General features: G+C 37.2%; 1 protein-coding gene across 6 annotated transcripts in view; it reads right to left on the reverse strand.

Annotated features, from left to right (window-relative positions):
* Positions 1-18,086, reverse strand: part of TCF12 (transcription factor 12) — a 159,944-nt gene that overhangs the window by 51,174 nt on the left and 90,684 nt on the right. For all 6 annotated transcript variants that reach the window (XM_064668220.1, XM_064668224.1, XM_064668225.1 and 3 more), the window contains 2 exons: positions 3,470-3,605; positions 121-173 (listed from right to left, as the gene is read on the reverse strand). In XM_064668220.1, coding sequence (XP_064524290.1) covers positions 121-173; positions 3,470-3,605 — 189 coding nt within the window. The remainder of the gene's footprint in view (positions 1-120; positions 174-3,469; positions 3,606-18,086) is intronic.

An 18,086-nucleotide genomic window follows, 5' to 3' on the forward strand; every position in this document is an offset into this window, starting at 1 on the left:
TGCTCGTGTCCAGCACACAGCCTTCCCAGAGCTGAAGTTAAGGCATTTGTTTGTATGGCAGGTAAAGAGAGCACAATCTGAGCCCAGATTTTTAATATAAGTAAAAAAAGTAGTACTTACAGAAGAAGGCAAACCAGGGGGCACCTTTCTTACTTTCTTTGTCTGTAGAGGATCTGTACACAGAAAAATAAGGTTTCAGCAGGTATCTACGTTATAGGTGAAAAAGAATAAATAGCCACACTGTACAGTTTTTTCTTTCCATGATGAATTTATTTTCCAATTTCATATTTTTTTCTTCTCTGTCAATGAGATTTGTCTTTCACATCAATACAAATATAATACAACATACCCATGTTCTTCTCTAAAATAAAGCTTTGCTGGATAGTTACTTTCAATTCTTTCCATAAGGAAAGCAGTTATTCCTAAGTACAGTAACACTGATCACCTCATACACTTGCTATGAAACAAAATATGGTTTTCAGATATACAGAGAGGAAAATGAGACTGACTAGCAAGAGAAATGCTTTCTTTTCTGCACTTCATAGTAAAGACAGAACTATCAAAAAGGAATTTCACACATTAAAGTATGACAAACTCTAAAAATACTAACATGATGTAAATTTTATAGCTTTTAGACTATACCAAGGTTGTAAATAATCAGCCAATCTAATGACCTAATTATTTTCTTTAAGTAGTAAAGGCAATACAACTCAAATTTGCAAGTCATAGTAAAGTTGGAGGCATGATAGCTGCCTCCTCCCAACAGCTATTGTAACCCCACAAAAGTACCCTTCCCCTCAAGGGTGGGTCCTCACACCCAGCAATTTCACTGCCTAAATCAAGAACCTGAACCAGTTTAATCAGCTGCTAATAAAATCAATCTGAAAAGTAGGCCTGCAAACTAACTGATGTTTTGAAGACGAGTATCTGGCAAGATTTCCAGTTCTACAGTTGACCATCGAGTCTTCAATTAAAATACAAAATTCCTATTTTTCTACTTTCATCCAGAACATATGACAAGATAAAGGTGAGATAAGGTGAAATATCTGCTGGATATCTTTACTTTGATCATTTCCCATAGAGCACACTCGAAAAGAAAAAGACTTCTGGAAGAGATATTTCCAATGCATTGAAAGCGTCACCTGGAGAGAACACTGGTTGGTTTCAATGCAATTTAGTATGGAATTTAATGAGAGCTTGTTATAATCCTGTCAGACAACTCCTTCTCAGGGATAAAATGGCCATAATTTGATTTTGTTTTAAATTCTCAGGCAGCAGGTTTGGAAAACTTAGCTAGTCCATTAAAAATAAAAAAAATCACACATACTTTCTGAAGCCATTGGAAAAAAAAACCTGAGATAAAAGTGTGCTTCCTCCTCCTGACATTCCTGGAAAAACATTTCCATAAATTTGTAACCACCACCAGCCATATCCCAGGTTACAATCCCCAGATTCAACCATGACAGAAGGAGGAATATCACACTGTTACCAGTTTGAACAGGTTTATATCCCTTGAGCTTCTCTTTTGAAGAAAAAACTGAATACTACTACTCTGAAAACACCACACTTCATTTTCTTTAATACCTGGAAAGTACCAAACTCCATATAGTTTGCACAAAAAACCAAGTCACATATTCAAGTATATGTTAGAAATCAGATTATATTTTTCAGGACTGCTTCACACCATGACCTTTCTGCACATGTCGTGAGCACTCTCTGCCCAACACCAAAGTCTGTTTAACAGACCCCTGTTACTCAAAACCATAGCAGATCACTACAATAAGTAGTTTTTCACTAAAACTGATTCAACACGGGCTAAAACATCATCATCATGTTAAAATGCAGCTCTTTTCTATTCAAGTTCAAACACCCTTTCAAGCAGTAAACAATTTCACTGAACTTTCCTAAGACAGATGTGAAGAACTGCTGTGTTTGTTCTCCTACTCTGAGCAACATGAATCCTCACAACCATATTGATACAGACAGACAACCCCGAGTTAAATGGTGGTTGACTTGACAGCAAGCTAAAAAGTTACACTGAGATGGTATTTTAAAATACATATATACACACATATAACAGAAGAGGAAATGGCCTCAAGTTGCCTTTCCCAAGGAAGGTTTAGATTCGGTGTTAGGAAAAATTTCTTCATTGAAAGGGTTGCCAGGCCCTGGAACAGCCTGTCCAGGAAGGGGTGGAGTCACCATCCCTGGAGGGATTTAAAAGCCATGTAGATGTGGCACCTGGGGACATGGTTTAATAGTGGGCTGGGCAGTGCTGGGTCAATGAGTGGACTCAGTGGTCTTAGAGGTCTTTTCCAACATAAATGATTTGATGATTCTATGATATAGTTTTATAATTCATGATTTACCAAACCATTTCAAGCATGTTCAGAACTATCTAAGTGCCCAAGGAGTTTGCAATTCTAGTTAATATTAAAGTTACTTTGGAGAAGCAATTTGCATTTGATTAAAATCTTATTTGGGGTAAAGTATGGTTTGAGTTACATGGTTCCAACAAGCAAGATTTTTATTATGGAATAGAAGTGCTATATAGAATGAGGGGCATTAAAAATTCAAACATATAACTAGAGAAATCCTAATGACCTATCATATTAAGACTGAAATATATGGCAACTAGAGTATAAGGTTATATAACTATATAACCAGATATATAACTATATAACCACAAGATATGGTAAACTAGAATGTAAGGTTTCAGTCTCTCTTTTTTTACCAAAAATATTTTTTCTAATTTACACACCAATTATTCACAATATTCTGACATAAGAAACTACAGAACATCTGGCTTGTTCTTGATTCTCTGATTCAACAGAATTAGAGGGCTATAGAATATTACCACTGTCCATGACCAAGTATGAAAATTCCATTCACCTCTAAGTATCCCCAGAATAAAATACTAATAACTGTCATAGGATTATAACAATTTTTAAGCAAGTTCCTGCCTGCATATTTTGCAAGGTAGTTTGATTTTAGGATAAGCTACTAGTCTCCAATTGCTAAGATCTTTAAAGGCATGTTGAACCAATTACAATGAACTATATATTGCCCCGAATAAAGTTACTTTTAGCATATAAAAGGATAATTGTTTCCCCTTTGTGTCCTTCCCCTACTAACTAATGGTAATGACCTCAGGGTCAGGCATTTCCAGGAGTTAATGATGGTACGGGTTAAGGGCACTCAGCTGGTCATCAGCTCCTATCCATCTGTCATTATTGCTTTTACAATTAAGGGTTTTATTAGAGTTTCTTGTTTGTTTTGTAAGCCATACTGACCAGTGTTGAATCCAAGCTAGTGTCTCAGAGAAAATGTTGATAATTCCAGTTTGGTGTAATTTCAATTGCTCCACCCAGAGCAATCTGCAGTATATAAAATCAACGGTCAAAGAAAATAATCAAGTCTGCAGAAAAGCATCATGAACAAAAGTTTAAACCCTGTCTATATTGCCTACCAAGAGCTGAGGAGTCATGAAGTGGTCTTCTGCGCTGATTTGTGCCAGAAAACGGGTAGTAGGGTGTTCCAGGTTTTCCAGAGGATGACAGCTGACCTGGACTTCCAAGCCCCATGTCGGACCGAAGCAGACTAGACTACAAAAATATAGAGAGAAAAGTAAAATTAAGCTTTATAACAACTCAGCTGTTGATATACCAGGCTAACAAACTATTAACCACACATACTGCTCTTGGCATTTATAGGAATTTACTGGGCTTTCAGTGAAGGTTCTAAACTTCAAAAAAAGTTGACTTTTTTAAATGAGTGTTCAGAGTGTAATTCAGAAAGAAAGAGCAAGTTTGGCTGTGAGCCTCCAAAAAGCCATAACCATTTCCGTTGAAAACATCTGAAAGAATCAATTCATATTTAAATTTTAAACAAAAATCGTAATACTTTGTTTAGTTTGCAATGTAACACCTCTTCTATTACACAATATAAACATAATTGATAAAAACTGCGAAGAGTTTATAGTGTGACATTAGGTTTTAGCACATACTTAGAAATCCAGACTTATATTACATTCATAAAAACATGGAATAGAACAGTCCAAAAAATACCAAATGCAGACAAAAGAGATAAAAGAGTAGATTAACGAACAGAACATGAAAAATTATGATATTTTAAAAACTTGAAACTAACAATGTAATTGAACCCTACCTCTTTTGTTCCCTTTTCAAGTAATAAATACAAAAACATTCTAAACACTTAAAAAGGCACTATATATTGCTTAACCTCACATTATTTGGATTTCCTCTGTGAAACTGAAATGAATGCTGGTGATTTAGGAGAACACAGTTTTTCCACAGTTGATGCTATGCTGAGCATTGTTTTAGTCTGAAAATCCTGACTTGGAGTGAAACCCACAGAACTGTTTGTATAAAAAACATTTGTACCAGGTGGCAAAAATGTGTTCACTGCACTTCACCCCAGCACTTGAATCCAGCTTTCTCATGGAGCTGCAGCCACTCTGCACTGCACACACCTTTAATGTTTGCCAAATTGGACAGTGTTGGATCACCATGGATCCAGCAGCCTTCAGAGGGCAAGAGATTTGATTTCTTCATACGTGAGCATTCCATAGTGCAGTGTTCCCATCACAGAGGGGCCAAGCAGAGCTGTGGGAGGGCAGGACAACAGGGATGTTCTTCTCACATTCATCTGCACTGACATTTCATTGTCAGGGGATGCTAAGACACAAACTCTTGACTAGAGTAATTTTTATTTTATTAATCAAAAGCCACCCTAGTTAAAGTTTCTCCTTCAGCCCCACTGCTCCCAAGCCAACATTCCTCCTCCCCACTCCCAACAACGAGCCCTCAGGTTCCCAGGGCTGTCACACAAGTCCACTTTGGGCTGGATTATGGCAGGAACTGCTCCAGTGCTGTTTGCCTTCCAGGGCTAGAGCAGCCCACTGGAACAGGGGCACAGGCCATTGCTCCTGGCTCTCCTCTCCTTTCCTTCTGATGCCTAATTCCCAAATTCATAAACAAATGTACTTTTTGGATTACATTCTATCCTTCAAGCTGGCTCTTTTGGTGTGACGACCTGTGAAAGGTGAGACTAACTCAGCTCTCAGGAAGGTACTAAAACCCTTCTGCAATGCAGTGGGATTAACAGAAAAATCCAGAGTTCATACAGAGTTACAAAATACATACATAAAATAAGCATTTTTCCAGATAAATGGTTTTGCATCATATCACTACTGAAATGTCTTTTACTTGTTTGATGACTAATTTGAGCATGAGAAATCTTATATTCTAATTGAATAGAGTGGGATGTGAAAGAGTCACCCCACTACAAAGTAAAGGAGGGCCCAAAAGTGTTAACTATTCCATACAGAAGTTTGAAGATCAAAGTTAATTATTAAAAATGTTACAGCAAATAAATAGCTTCCTCTCAGCTCAATTTTTTCACTGTTATTCTTACAATAAAACAGCCTTTGAATCAGAATTGTTAATGTAAAACTCATTCTGAAATGAGATACTCTGATAGGGAGTGACAAAAGTATACAGCAAATGCATGGAAAGGGAAATCTGCTTGCAGTCTGTTTCAAGGTTTGCTAATTTTGCCTTTGTCAAATAGTAAAGATTTTATTGTTTTGTAGAAAACATCATGAACATCAGAATATTTGGCTTACCCAGTGTAAATCTGAATTTAGCAAAGATATTATTCTAAACATTTATTTCAGTCCTAGTGGTGAACACTGTGCAGGAAACCCGGGCAATGTTTTGTGAAGAGCAGCTCCTCCAAACCAACACTGTCCAAAAGAAGTGACACCAGTTCTGCACTCAGCTCAAGACCAAGAGCACCAGGACTGAAGGAAAGTTTCTTTACATAGCCTGTGGGTCAGGGAGGCAGTACTGTGATAGTTGTCACTTCAGGTCCCTGATGCCAGGTCCCAGTCACAGGCCCCCACGGACCTCTGGAGGTGGGATGGTCCTGCCCCACTCAGAGCTGCTGTCAAACACCATCAGGGGCTATGTCCCATTCACATTAAAGATAACCCTCCCTGCTACCCCCAGCACCTCCTCCTGATCCTTGGCAGGGATTTTGGAAGCACAATGGGATCCATACAGATGCCTCCAATAAAAGGGATGTGAGGGTCCTTAGTTCCTCCGTTCCCTCATTCATTAGGAGAGGGGAGGGAGAGATTACCAAAAAAAAAAAAAGAACCAATCAACCAAAAATCCAACAAACTCATCAGTAGAAACTTTTAAATTCATTTCCACAAAGTCATTCCAAAAGGCAAGGATCTATATCTTTTCTAGACTTGAACTCCAACCTTTACTCCATGACATTTGCCACTCTTGCTCTTGTCCTAAGCATTCCAGTTCATGACATTTTCACTGGGCCCTGAATTTCAAAGCAGGCTGGCTACTACAACAGCATAAACTTGGTGTATAAATAATATAATACATACCCAGTAAATCTCAAGGTGTGTAACAGACTCTAAAGAAGTTTTCTCATCTATACTATGTTTGGGTAAGAATGTTTTATTAAAAAAAAAAAATTAAAAACCCCCAAACAGCACAAAACTACAATGCTCTTCTACCATTTATACAGTCAAATGAAGCATCTGTTTAAAATTTTATAATTGTTCCTCAGTCTTCCAAAACAATATAAAAATAGATGTCATTAGTTCAGCTCATTGATTTTTCTGCCCGTTTGAACCAATTCAGAAGCAATATTGATTAGGACTGATCCTTTCCTAAGGGCACCTGATAAAGAAAGGAATACAAAAATACCACTGAGGATAGCAAAAAAGCTTTGTATTATCAGCATCAGGCTTCTCCTGACTAAGTGCCCGAGGTCCCTGCACAAGGCAGATCACTTACATATGTAGTTAGCAGCGTTCTCCACAGAGAACCTTCACGCTCACTCTGAACCTCATCTGCCAAGCACGGATCCAATTACTAAAGAATAATCAATGACTGGTTATTCTCCTGAACGCTGTCGAGTCCTTGTCTGTATTACTGCTGTAAATAAACAGGCATCAGCCTTCAAAATTTGCCTCTTTGGATTTTATAATGCATATTGCTGGTTTCAAGAAGTTATTTAAAGCAATATTTTCCCTAGGGAATGAGTGTTCGATAACCAACTTTAAAAAAAATTAATAAAAGAAAAAAAGGCTTTTATTATAGTCAACTAAGAACGCAGCAAGCCTGATTCCAAAGAGAACAGAGTAAAAGAGGTAAACATGACTGCTTTACTTTTCACATTTATTCCTTTCAGGGAAACCAAGGAGCAGTTTTGACAGCCTCAGGGAAAATGGCATGGCCTGACCCACATAGGAAAGGCTTTCACAGGGGCCACTATCCCAGCAAATGCTTTAAAGGGATCACTTTCCTAAAGAGTATTCTCATAAAAATTAAACGCAGAGGAGTCATCTATTCAAGCATTGCCAGGGTGAGGTGGGTGAAAAAGAGTCATATCTCGTGTGAGGGGTGTATTTATGCACCTTTGTCACAGAAAACAAGTAACTTTGCACGGCAGCTGCACTTTGGTGCAGGCAGAGTCAGCTTCCATTCAAACTAACAAGCCAATCAACCTCATGCTTATACCAAAATTATATGCCTGAGATAAAAAAAGCTCCTCAGTCAACTTATTTTAAAATAGTTTTTAAAGTGATTCTTTCGAAGAATTTAAGAATAAAAGTAAAAGAGAGCTTGACTAATTTGGAAGTTTTCTTTTCCCCAGGCCAACTCTATGAATCTTTAGATACAATTTGATGCCAAAACACTGCTCTGCCTTCAATGATCTTCTAGGACACCAGCCAGCAGAACTCTAATATGTTGGTAAACATTTCTTTCATTTTCTTACTTTGATATAAAAAAAAAATGTGGACAAGTAAAGGCCTACAGATGTCCTTAGGTAATATTCCTTGCAGCTCTCTAGCCTTTAGGGTATATGTAGAGAGGAAAGCCAAGATATCCTGCAAAATACACAAAGTTTTAACAAACACACTCCATGCACTACACAAATAAAGCTTTACCTTTTCAAAAATGTATTTGCTACATCAGTCAGCCTTGTGCTTCTTGGTCTAAATCTTGTTCACGAGCTTTTTTTAAATACAAACATTGGCAAATGCTTTAAGAACTCAGATTTTCCTAGTGCAGCCATAGCCAAACTATGCAATAGTTTCATCCAAATACAACTGTGTGCCTTTACATTATTCATTATTTTCTATCAAAAGAATAATATGGTTGAGAATAAAAGCATTAGCCCATTATATGCAACTGATTATGACAGGCCCATTATGCTGGCATAATAAGGCAGGCTGCTTTGGCAGTGAAATGAGAGCTGCAACCTACCAACTGCAAACTTAGATCTTGAAATCCTCCCCAGTAGTCAAACAGATTCAGCTAGATTTTATTTTTCCTGGGTTTTTTCATTACCTTCCTTTTCATAAAGTTTATGCTTTGAGTCTTAGTAGTCAAGCTGTCCCTGTTTAAAGCAGAAAAACTGTCTAGAGGTTAAAAAAAAAAACCAATTGAGCGTTTAGTTAAAAATTGGGAGCTTGGATACTTTACTTTTACAAAATAATGCAATGCAACACCACCCATCTCAACCAGATCCCTCCATTATCCCACCACAGCCACGGACAAACTCACTGGGCATTTCTGTGTTCCTCAGAACCACACAGAGCAGATGGCAAGTGCATTCCTGGCCTTACTGTAAACTTGAAATGGTGCCCTGGGTAGAGCACAAGTTTCATGTCCATGTCCTTTCACTCAGGGAGCTGTTTGGATGACTTAGAGCACAGATATAATGTGTCTCTAATTGCCTTACAGGAAAATTTGCATAAGACAATTTAAAAGAATGTAACGAAATGGAAAAGTCAAACTCTGCTAAACTTGCAAAATCGCACAGCTAAGTTGTACATTTTGCTACTGTGTTTCCAAAGGAAAATCTAGCACAAAATTAAAACATTCACAAGTAATTGCTCTGTGAGATCCTCGTACAGCACAGAGGTTTGGGCTGCAAAAATACCATTCACTCGAGTTCCACGTCATGCAGCTTAAGCCAAAAATATAACTAAGATATAAAGTGTTGCATTTCACTTTACTCAAGTCTCCAATCTTTGGAAACTGTAATGAATATGCACTACAAAATAGAAGCTGGATTTGGAAAAACACTGACATATGATGTAAATTCATTTTAAATTTAAATTTTAGAGATATGTTTGCAATTATCAGCATGTTGTTAAAGAATCTCATCCTGAGAATATCATCAAATAGTAATGTGAAATACAGTGTTACCATTTTGAGAACAAAGGGACTCTGAATGAGTAATCAATAGCAACTGGCAGAAAATGAGGCATTAATTATGATCCTCTCTAGTGTTTTGTCTCAAAAAAGGTTTCATTAAATATATTGTGCTAACCTGTACATCTTCAAGCCATTACCAATAGATTTGATCAAATACATTTTTGGACTGTTTCTGGAGGAGGAAAATATCAGAATCAGAAAAACCAAAACAACATCTAAAGTATTATATGATAACTTGAGCTTTTTTTCTTGATCAATTTAAAGGAAATGAGGGGCTGCTAATAAAACATCTCAGGAGAGGATCATCTAACAACATGTTGATAATTGCAAACATATTCCTCATTTAAAAAAAAATACTTAGATCTTATAATCTCAATGTAGTCTCTCGAAAATTTAATTATCATCTCCTATACCTAAAGTATCATGCAGGTTTGAGAAGATAATGACAGTCATCCATCAACTGCATCCTGCCAGTGTAATCAGGCTAATCTAGCTCACTGGATTAAAAACCAGCTACCTAGGGTACTAAATACTGAAGTGATGCAACATCACAAACAAAATAACATTTAGTTTTACTGTCTTTCCGATTATTGTTAACGCTGATGAATATCAAGTTATCAATATATTCCCTTCTTACACCAAAGCTTTTCCAGATCACCATGAGCTGCTTATTCATGTGTGTACTAAGCAGAATCTGCTACTATGGCAAATTCTGTTTATATGTAAATATACTGGGACTGAGCACAGGGGCAGAGGAGAGAGAAGAAAGAAGTTTATTCAGAATTACATATATGGGGGTTTTTAAGCAGTCAGAAGAGTAAAGATTAAATGCGAAGGGAAGGAAACATTTTCTATTCTTTCTACATCTAAAGGGCTTGAAAGCACCTGATTAACACACATATTTTGAAGAGTCCCTTCCTTCTCTTCTGCAATACTGGCTTCCCTGCACTGATAGTGCCTATTGGCAGGACTACAAATTCTGTTTTACGCTTCTAAAGCAGCCCCCTGCTGCTGTTGGTGTCCAATCCCGGAGGTTATGCTGGCTCAGCTTGTCTCCGTTCATCCCCCCGGGCAAGGTATTTTCGCCTTGCTGCCTGAATTGGAGGAAGGCATTACTAAGCATTGTGATTACAGGTCAGCCACCCCTCCCTTTGCCTTTGAATCTCCTCGCTACATTATGAAAACAGTAATTTGAACAGCTTCCTTACTGTGATGATACAAAAGCAGGTTTTCAGAGAACTCCAAAATGTAGAAGAGAAGCTGCTGAGGGCTTATTCATCTACTTTTTAATTTTTTTGGTACCAGCCTCGCAGCTTTTCTCTATGATTTCAAGATATAAGCGTGAGGAGTCAACATGATAATAAAAGACTTCCCACTACATCTTATTTACAGAAGTCAGACTACAAAGGATACTCTAAAACTTGAATTATCCTTGTATCTGTTTCTCCCTCTGCATCTTCGGCAAAATGATTTAAAAATATTTCAGACCATTGGTAGAATGTTTCATGTATCCAGTACTGGGAGCTGTACATCTCTCCCACACAACCAAGAGAAAAATCTCTCTTGCTCTTAAGCAAGTCAGAAAATGTGTAACATAATGAGGGTTCATTAATATAGCAACCAGATAATTGTTAGGACTTAACATGCAGGGTCCATATGTTTTCACATATGATCAAGTGAGAGCTCAGTTCAATACCAGGGGGCTAAGAAATGGATAGACACACCCAGGAAGTATCTTAGGCTAGAATCGAATCCTCCTAATAAATGTTGCCATTCTCTCCCTGCTTTTCAGAAACCTGTGCCATCAGGAACACTAGCATCCTGAAAAACACTCCACAACACAACTGAAATGAAAGCAAGTTGGATGGTTTAGCTCCACAAAAGAGGAATCAAAATTGGTCTTGTGTTCTTTCCATCCCTGACTGTCTGCCTAAACTGGAGTCTCCCCCAGCCCATCCCAGTAAGCAAAGTAGCAGGTTGCCTACACCACTCATCTTCCCAATTCTACTCTTGGCCTGTATTCTTTTTGAGAGCAGTTATCTGTGCAGATGTGAAGTTTAGGAAGGGACTTCATCGCCTATGAAGTAAGAGAGGAAGGTAAATGGGGGCTTAACATACTAGAGTAGTTACAGACAAAAGGAATAAACACTTAAAGAAAATCCAAAGGGCAATCCAGCTCATTCAGACAGACAGGCATGGCTGGGAGGACAGAACTGAGCTAATATTTTCCCCATCCTCCACTAATACCACAAATTTGTAATTGAGAAGCACCCAGCTCTGAGGCAGCCAGATTAGCTGGACACAAACAGTAATTCACCACAGAAATTATATCTGCACTCCATGGTGTAACATGCTTTTTACTTCCTCAGGCAGCAGTGTGCAAGATACCATATACTGATTTACAGGATATTCATAACCTTAAACACAACTAAACACAATCAAAAAATAAAGGTGGCAAGAAAATTTGCCAAACCTAAACAGCGTGAGAAAGAAGGGCAAAGACAAGAAGCAGTTTGTCTGGTAAGACATTCAAAATGATTCCTTGCAGAACTGCTCCCCCTTTATAAATAGCATCCCTCCTCCAACTAGAACGAATTCCTAACACCTGCTACCCGCTCCAGTCCGGGGGGAATGTCTTCCCTGATTAACTTCAGGTGGTCACCTCCAGCTTGATACCGAAAAAAAGAAATCTAGCCTGTGCCCAGCACATTTTTACTTTCTAAAAAGGTTCTGCAGGCTCCTTATCTGCTGAGAGACAGGAGATATTTTCCCAATAGCACAATAAGTAATTCATTTCTAATAAATCATGATCAAGAGGAAGTTAATATTGCTTGATTCTACACGAGAAGTAAAATGAAGCAAAACAAACTGAAGTTCTGGCGTTCCATCTGCCCTTAAACTATATATCCCTCTCCCCATCCCAGTCTTTTAAGATGGTATCAGCTGGCAGAATCCAGAGTCACTGCTTCAGTTAACATTCTGTCAGCCTTTCCTTCGGCAGCTGCATTTCTTAGAGATTGAGAGCTCAGCTGTAAAAATCTGCTTTGGGGAGACACCTGATATCAAAAGTGTCAGAGAAGAGGAGATTAAAAAGAGAAAATTTACCAAATAAAGTCAGTTTGTCAGTTTTAAAGTTATATTGCTATTAAAACCCACACACATGTAAAAGCCTTAAAATTTTTTATACTTCCATAACTCAGTATTGCTCAGATTTAAATAGACATTATGTTCTCTAAACTGTTGCTAAAACTATGTGAGGAAGAAAAGTAACTGGTGCCACTGCTTGTCATCTTTCTGAGGCCCCACAGAGAGGAAAGGTCCAGAATCTCATACAATTTTCTGCCTCATTGGAAAGATCCATCTAAAGCATCTTCAAACACACACCTGCAGTGAGGAGGAAGAGCTTCCTTGTTGCTGTTTAATAGACTCTGTTAAATAGAAACTTTAGCAAACATCCTTGGAGCAACTGCAGAGAATGCAGCTATTGGGGGCTGCACCTGCAGAAAGACTTATTTGGATGCTTTCAAACCCATTTAAAGAACAGTCACATTTTAAAATACAATGTGCTACAAATACCTTTTTCTACTCTGACTCTTACATTCCAAGTAACATCTCTGCTGTCAGATACCACTAAAACACCACTGTGCCCCACTAGTCACAATCATTCATTTCTTCCACTCTTGTCACTTCCAAGTTTTTTGTTCTTACAAAACTTGTATTTCCAATTACATTTTTCATACTGTTCTTGACTTGGCCATTTTTGTCAGCAAATCTCATTTCTGCTTCCCACATACATTTTTATACGCTCTCACCTCCTAACACTCACCTTTTTGTCTCTATGCTTATTCTTCCAGCTCTTACCTGATCCTTTACTAAAAAATTAAAATCAGGTAATCTTCTCCATTACACTCTGTAAGTGTCTTACAATTACATAGTTTATGAGCATATTAAAAATACTTTTAGGTTGGTGCTGTTCAGTTCTATTAATTCTTCTCTATGTATTAAGCTGGTATCTAGATCCTACTATAGATATTTTCACTTTTGCTTGACTAATCCTCAACATCCTACCAGTAACATAAAAAAAAAGTTGCCATTTTTGCCCATGCACAATATGAGCAAGGTTTTCTCTTCTCCCTAGACAGCTCCAGCTTCTGGAATTGTACTCTTATTGCACTTCCTTAGCCTGTGAGATGGCTGTTAGAGAGTGTACTCTGAGATAACACTTGCCCCAACATTGCAGATTTGAATTCTGCTCAAACTGCTCTAAAGTCTCTTTAAATTTTAAAGAGGCAAATTACTGACTATGCAAAGGCAAAGTAACATACACTTGCAAACATTTCTTTTGCTAAAGTGATCATTTGTTAAATTGCCCAAGAAATTGGTGCTAAAGGCATTTTTGGGGTTTATTTCAAAAGTTTTTAAAGTGTTTGTTAAGAAACATTTTTTTTTCCACAAAAACATCCCCAAACTTTTTAGTCTGTGAAGGATGTAACAACCAATAAATACAGTTGTTCATGCTATAATTTTATTCTTTAATACCAAATTTGCAGACAAGATACAAACTTTTAAAATTCCACATTAAATTGTGAAGAAAAGAGAAATTGGTAAAGTCTGAAAAGCTGTCTGAAATCATGTCTTAGTATGTTTACTTGAAGTATATTCCCATAAGGAGCACTAAGTGTGGTGCTAATGTGCATAAAATCTTACTGTCATACTGCAAAATTCAGGCTAATTTAATAATGCCTGATGTGCATTACATCATATTGCAGGGATGTAATAATATGTTGCTAAATGAGTCACCTCCCATTAACTTCAGGGCAACAGCAGAGTTGATGGCTAGTGAAGGAAAAATGGTACAGCAATATTACTGGAAATATGGATGGGCCATCTTTCTACTGGATTTCTTTTTCATCTAAAAAAATCAAGATTCTGAAGGAGCCTTAGTTATTACCAATATACACAAAACTTACATAACAATAGCAGCAGAAATGAGTTAAAAATCTATCTGCCACTAAATAAAATATATGTAGTGTACAGATTATCATATAGATTCTTCATATGCTCTCTGTGTAGTACTATATATTCCATGGAATATGTCTATATATCATGTACTATAGAGTAGTAAATATTTTATACAGTATTATATATATATAATTGTGCATAGTCTAAGTGAAATCCATAGCTCCCTACAGCATTCAAGTCTATTACAGATTTACCATCAAAGTTTTTTCTACGTGAATTTTGTAACTTTTCCTGTGTCCCACCATCATGCAGAACATAGAGACAGTGAGTTAGAAAAATAAATAAAGATATGTCTCTTTGTAGAAAGACTACACTTTAAATCAAAAGTGCTGAATGCCTCTGAAGTTCTTGCCCAGCATCCATTACATTTAGTAGTTGATTCTATCTCCTTTCCCACACACGGGACAGCATGCAGACTTGAAATTATTATGAAGGAAGGGTAAATGTGCTATCTCCACATGGCAGAAAATCCATAATGTCTATTTTTCATGCATGATTGTTTAGAATGAAAATAGGATGTTAAGGGGATAGTCACCAACAATTTACTGTCTTGAGCCCAGAGATGCCAGTGGGGAGAGACTGTGCCAGGCACACAGGAACAGGCACTGGGAGGCTGAAGGAGCAGCCCCCCCTCTCTCCACCAATTATCCAGGGCCCTCACGGGCTCCTGGGGATAAAGTTCGCCTCTGTGAAGACCCACAGAAACAATTAGAAGAATTAGTGTAACAGCTACACATGTACTGCACATTTATCTCCATTTCAGTTTGGAAATAGTGCAGATTCCTGGCTTTCTTCGAGCTCAGACCTGTCAGAGCCACGAGCAGGGACAGCTGGGTACCTTTTGATGACACTGGAAATGGGAGTCGTGCATTCAATATCTGAAGTCTAATCTTGTTTCCTTTACATAAGCAACAGCTTTCAGTACTAGATGGCACAAATGTGAAGAAAATCTCTTATTACAAGAAGCTTTCTGAAAGTTTAATCTTTACCTGATTTAAGATTTGTGGAAAGATGTCCTTCCCAAATCTGCAATTACAAGGCCAACAGCAATTGTGGAATCCCCCACAAAAATCACAAACCACCAGGCTCCCTCCAACTCAAAGACACAAATAGAGACTTTGTGTCAAGCCATGTAGCATTGCATTTCATTCTGACAGCAAAACAGAGTTTTTATATTTCATCTAAGAGCTGTCATTTCACTATCCAGGCAAAAGTTTTCGATAGTCATCTCAATAAGCCTCAATTTGTCATCTTATCCATCCACTTAGTCTATATACTCTTAGATGCTCCTTTTTGGCTTGCTTTAAACACCTGACAGGAAGAAAACCTGAAAATCTGCACTTCTGTTAGACAAATATTCATAAATTAGCCACATTTACATTCTTGTGACTAAATGTTATATCTGAATCACAGTTCATTACCTAAGTTGCTCAGATTCTTAAGTTACACTGAAAATCAATCACACTTCAACTCCTACAGCCTAAATATAAAGCCTGTAGGTAGCCAACAGTCCCTACCAATCACTGCTTAGATTATTTTCAGTAAAAGGTGAGAAGTGATACTAAGACTCTTAAACATTGCAGTTTACAGTGGTCTTGAAAATTTTCATTCCAGCCCTCTGTAAACTTAACAGGAAGTAAAAATTAAAACTCATCACTCACTCGCACCAGGTTATTAAAATCATTTACACCAGTGACATATATAAGAACTATGGCAGAAGAAGGACAAGTTTAAGAGTATTTGGAGAAGGTAGGTATTTTCAATTAATCTGTACCCAGAAGATATACTCAGAAGACCAACTGGCTCTTGCCATTCTTGCCATTTCAGAAACCTCAGCCACTGTCTTTGAAAAACCCATGGTTTGGAGAGAGTGCAGAGGCTAAAAAAGAGTAGGATTGGCTGGTTTGAGAGAGAAAGAAAAGCAGTGGCTTGTCATTCCTCAACAATTTAAATTTCCTTTTTTTTGAAGAATACTGGAAAAAATAGACTGCAAATGTCAGAAGATAATGAAGAAGTGATTCAGATTCAGCTGGAATAAACTATGTAAAACCAATCTCATTTCCTTCTCCATTGCATAAGAGATGTTTTAATATGGCTTTTACTACTTTTGCATTTCACAGGTGAACTAAGGAATCAAGGACAACTAAAACTAGTGTTGAATACAGAGCATAGCTGATTAAAAAACAGCTAAGAGTTCATGATCAGCAGTGGGTGAATGTATTAACTGAGACTTTGCAGGCGTCTGTTTTGGGCATCATTCCACCTCTTAATTAGTGAGTTGGATGAAAAATGAAGACTACATTTACTAAATTCACAAAACAAATAACCCATAAGGATCTCCAAATGCAGTGCAAGCCTGGAATTCAAAATTGGACTCACAAATTTCGAGATGGTAGAAGCAATGTGTTAAAAAAGTGAATACATTTTCGTACGTGGAACCTGTAAACTGAAAAATACAGGGTGAGGAATGACAAGCCAGCCAGCATTACCATAAAAAGGTATTGGGAAATTTTAGATCACCATGATTCAAACAGGTATCAGAGACTGGGTATTTGTTAGGGGAAAAAAGTAAATACCATACAGCAAAAAAATCACAATATTGTCAGAAAGATCCAGGAAATTTCTTTTTACCACAAAGCAAAACAGAATCTTATACAAAATTAACCCATTTTCCAATACAAAGCATTAACTTAATGAAAGAGTAATGTGGAAATTAATTTGCTTCAAAACTAATGTCAAGTTTAAGTTATTATACTTAGGTACAGCACATCCAGAGTTATTTGAACAATTGTAATAACACTAATACAATGTTTTACTGTCTAGACTGGCACTAGTGTGAAGCCCATGATTAAGGTGAAGAGGTATGACTGCATTCTGGGAGAACATTCCTGAAAGCTCACCCAGGAGGTACAAATAGGTCTTTGTTTGCCACATCTGTGTTGCAGAGAACCAGTAAAGACTGTGAGAACAATCCTTTCTCAATAGAGGAAGCACTGCCACATGGTGCTGCCCATTCCCACTTCCCAAACTAAAAGTTAAAAGACTAAAAAAGTCTTTTAAAAAAAGACTAAAAAAGTTAAAAGTTAAAAGTCTTTAGTTAAAAGACTAAAAACCAAGATGTCTAACTCCTATGCTACGTTTTATCCTCTAGAAGAGAGATATTCCAGAAAATATCAGTTCAAAGCCAATAGTCTGCTTTGTAAAATTAAAAGAGGATTCCTCTTTGAAAAAATAAGCACAAATTAATTTCTTAGAACTATAAACATAATATATTAGTTATTTAAATCTTTATCAACAGACACTGAATGTAATCAAATGTTAATTATACTTTTAAACAGTCAAACTTCCTGTACATTCAAAACAGACTTTTAAACAATGAGCAGAATATTCTTAGTGTGGCTCATTAGAAATAACATGGAAGAAATTGTCACTCTAAAATGAAGATTTAGAGACACAAAAAGAAAGTTTTTCTAATTAAAAATCACATCATCAAAATGACAAAACAATACAACGTTACGCACTAATTGTTACACCTAATTGTTCAATCAAACTCAGTATGTTCAGACCTGTAACAACTCCCCTTTTACTCCAAACCTGAGCTACTTGCAGAAGTATCTCCTCTAAGTGGGTGTATGTAAGTACAAGGCAATCTGCAATCTGACCACACAGAACACAGAAAATTTATTCTGCAAACTGTGGAATACATTCCTCTTTATTACGTTTGGTAGCTTAAACTAAATTTTAGTTCAGCTTATTGCATTTGCTTTCAATCATCCCTGTACTTAC

Source organism: Pseudopipra pipra, chromosome 12 (assembly GCF_036250125.1).
Source record: "Pseudopipra pipra isolate bDixPip1 chromosome 12, bDixPip1.hap1, whole genome shotgun sequence".
In the NCBI taxonomy this organism is placed as follows: Eukaryota; Metazoa; Chordata; class Aves; order Passeriformes; family Pipridae; genus Pseudopipra; species Pseudopipra pipra.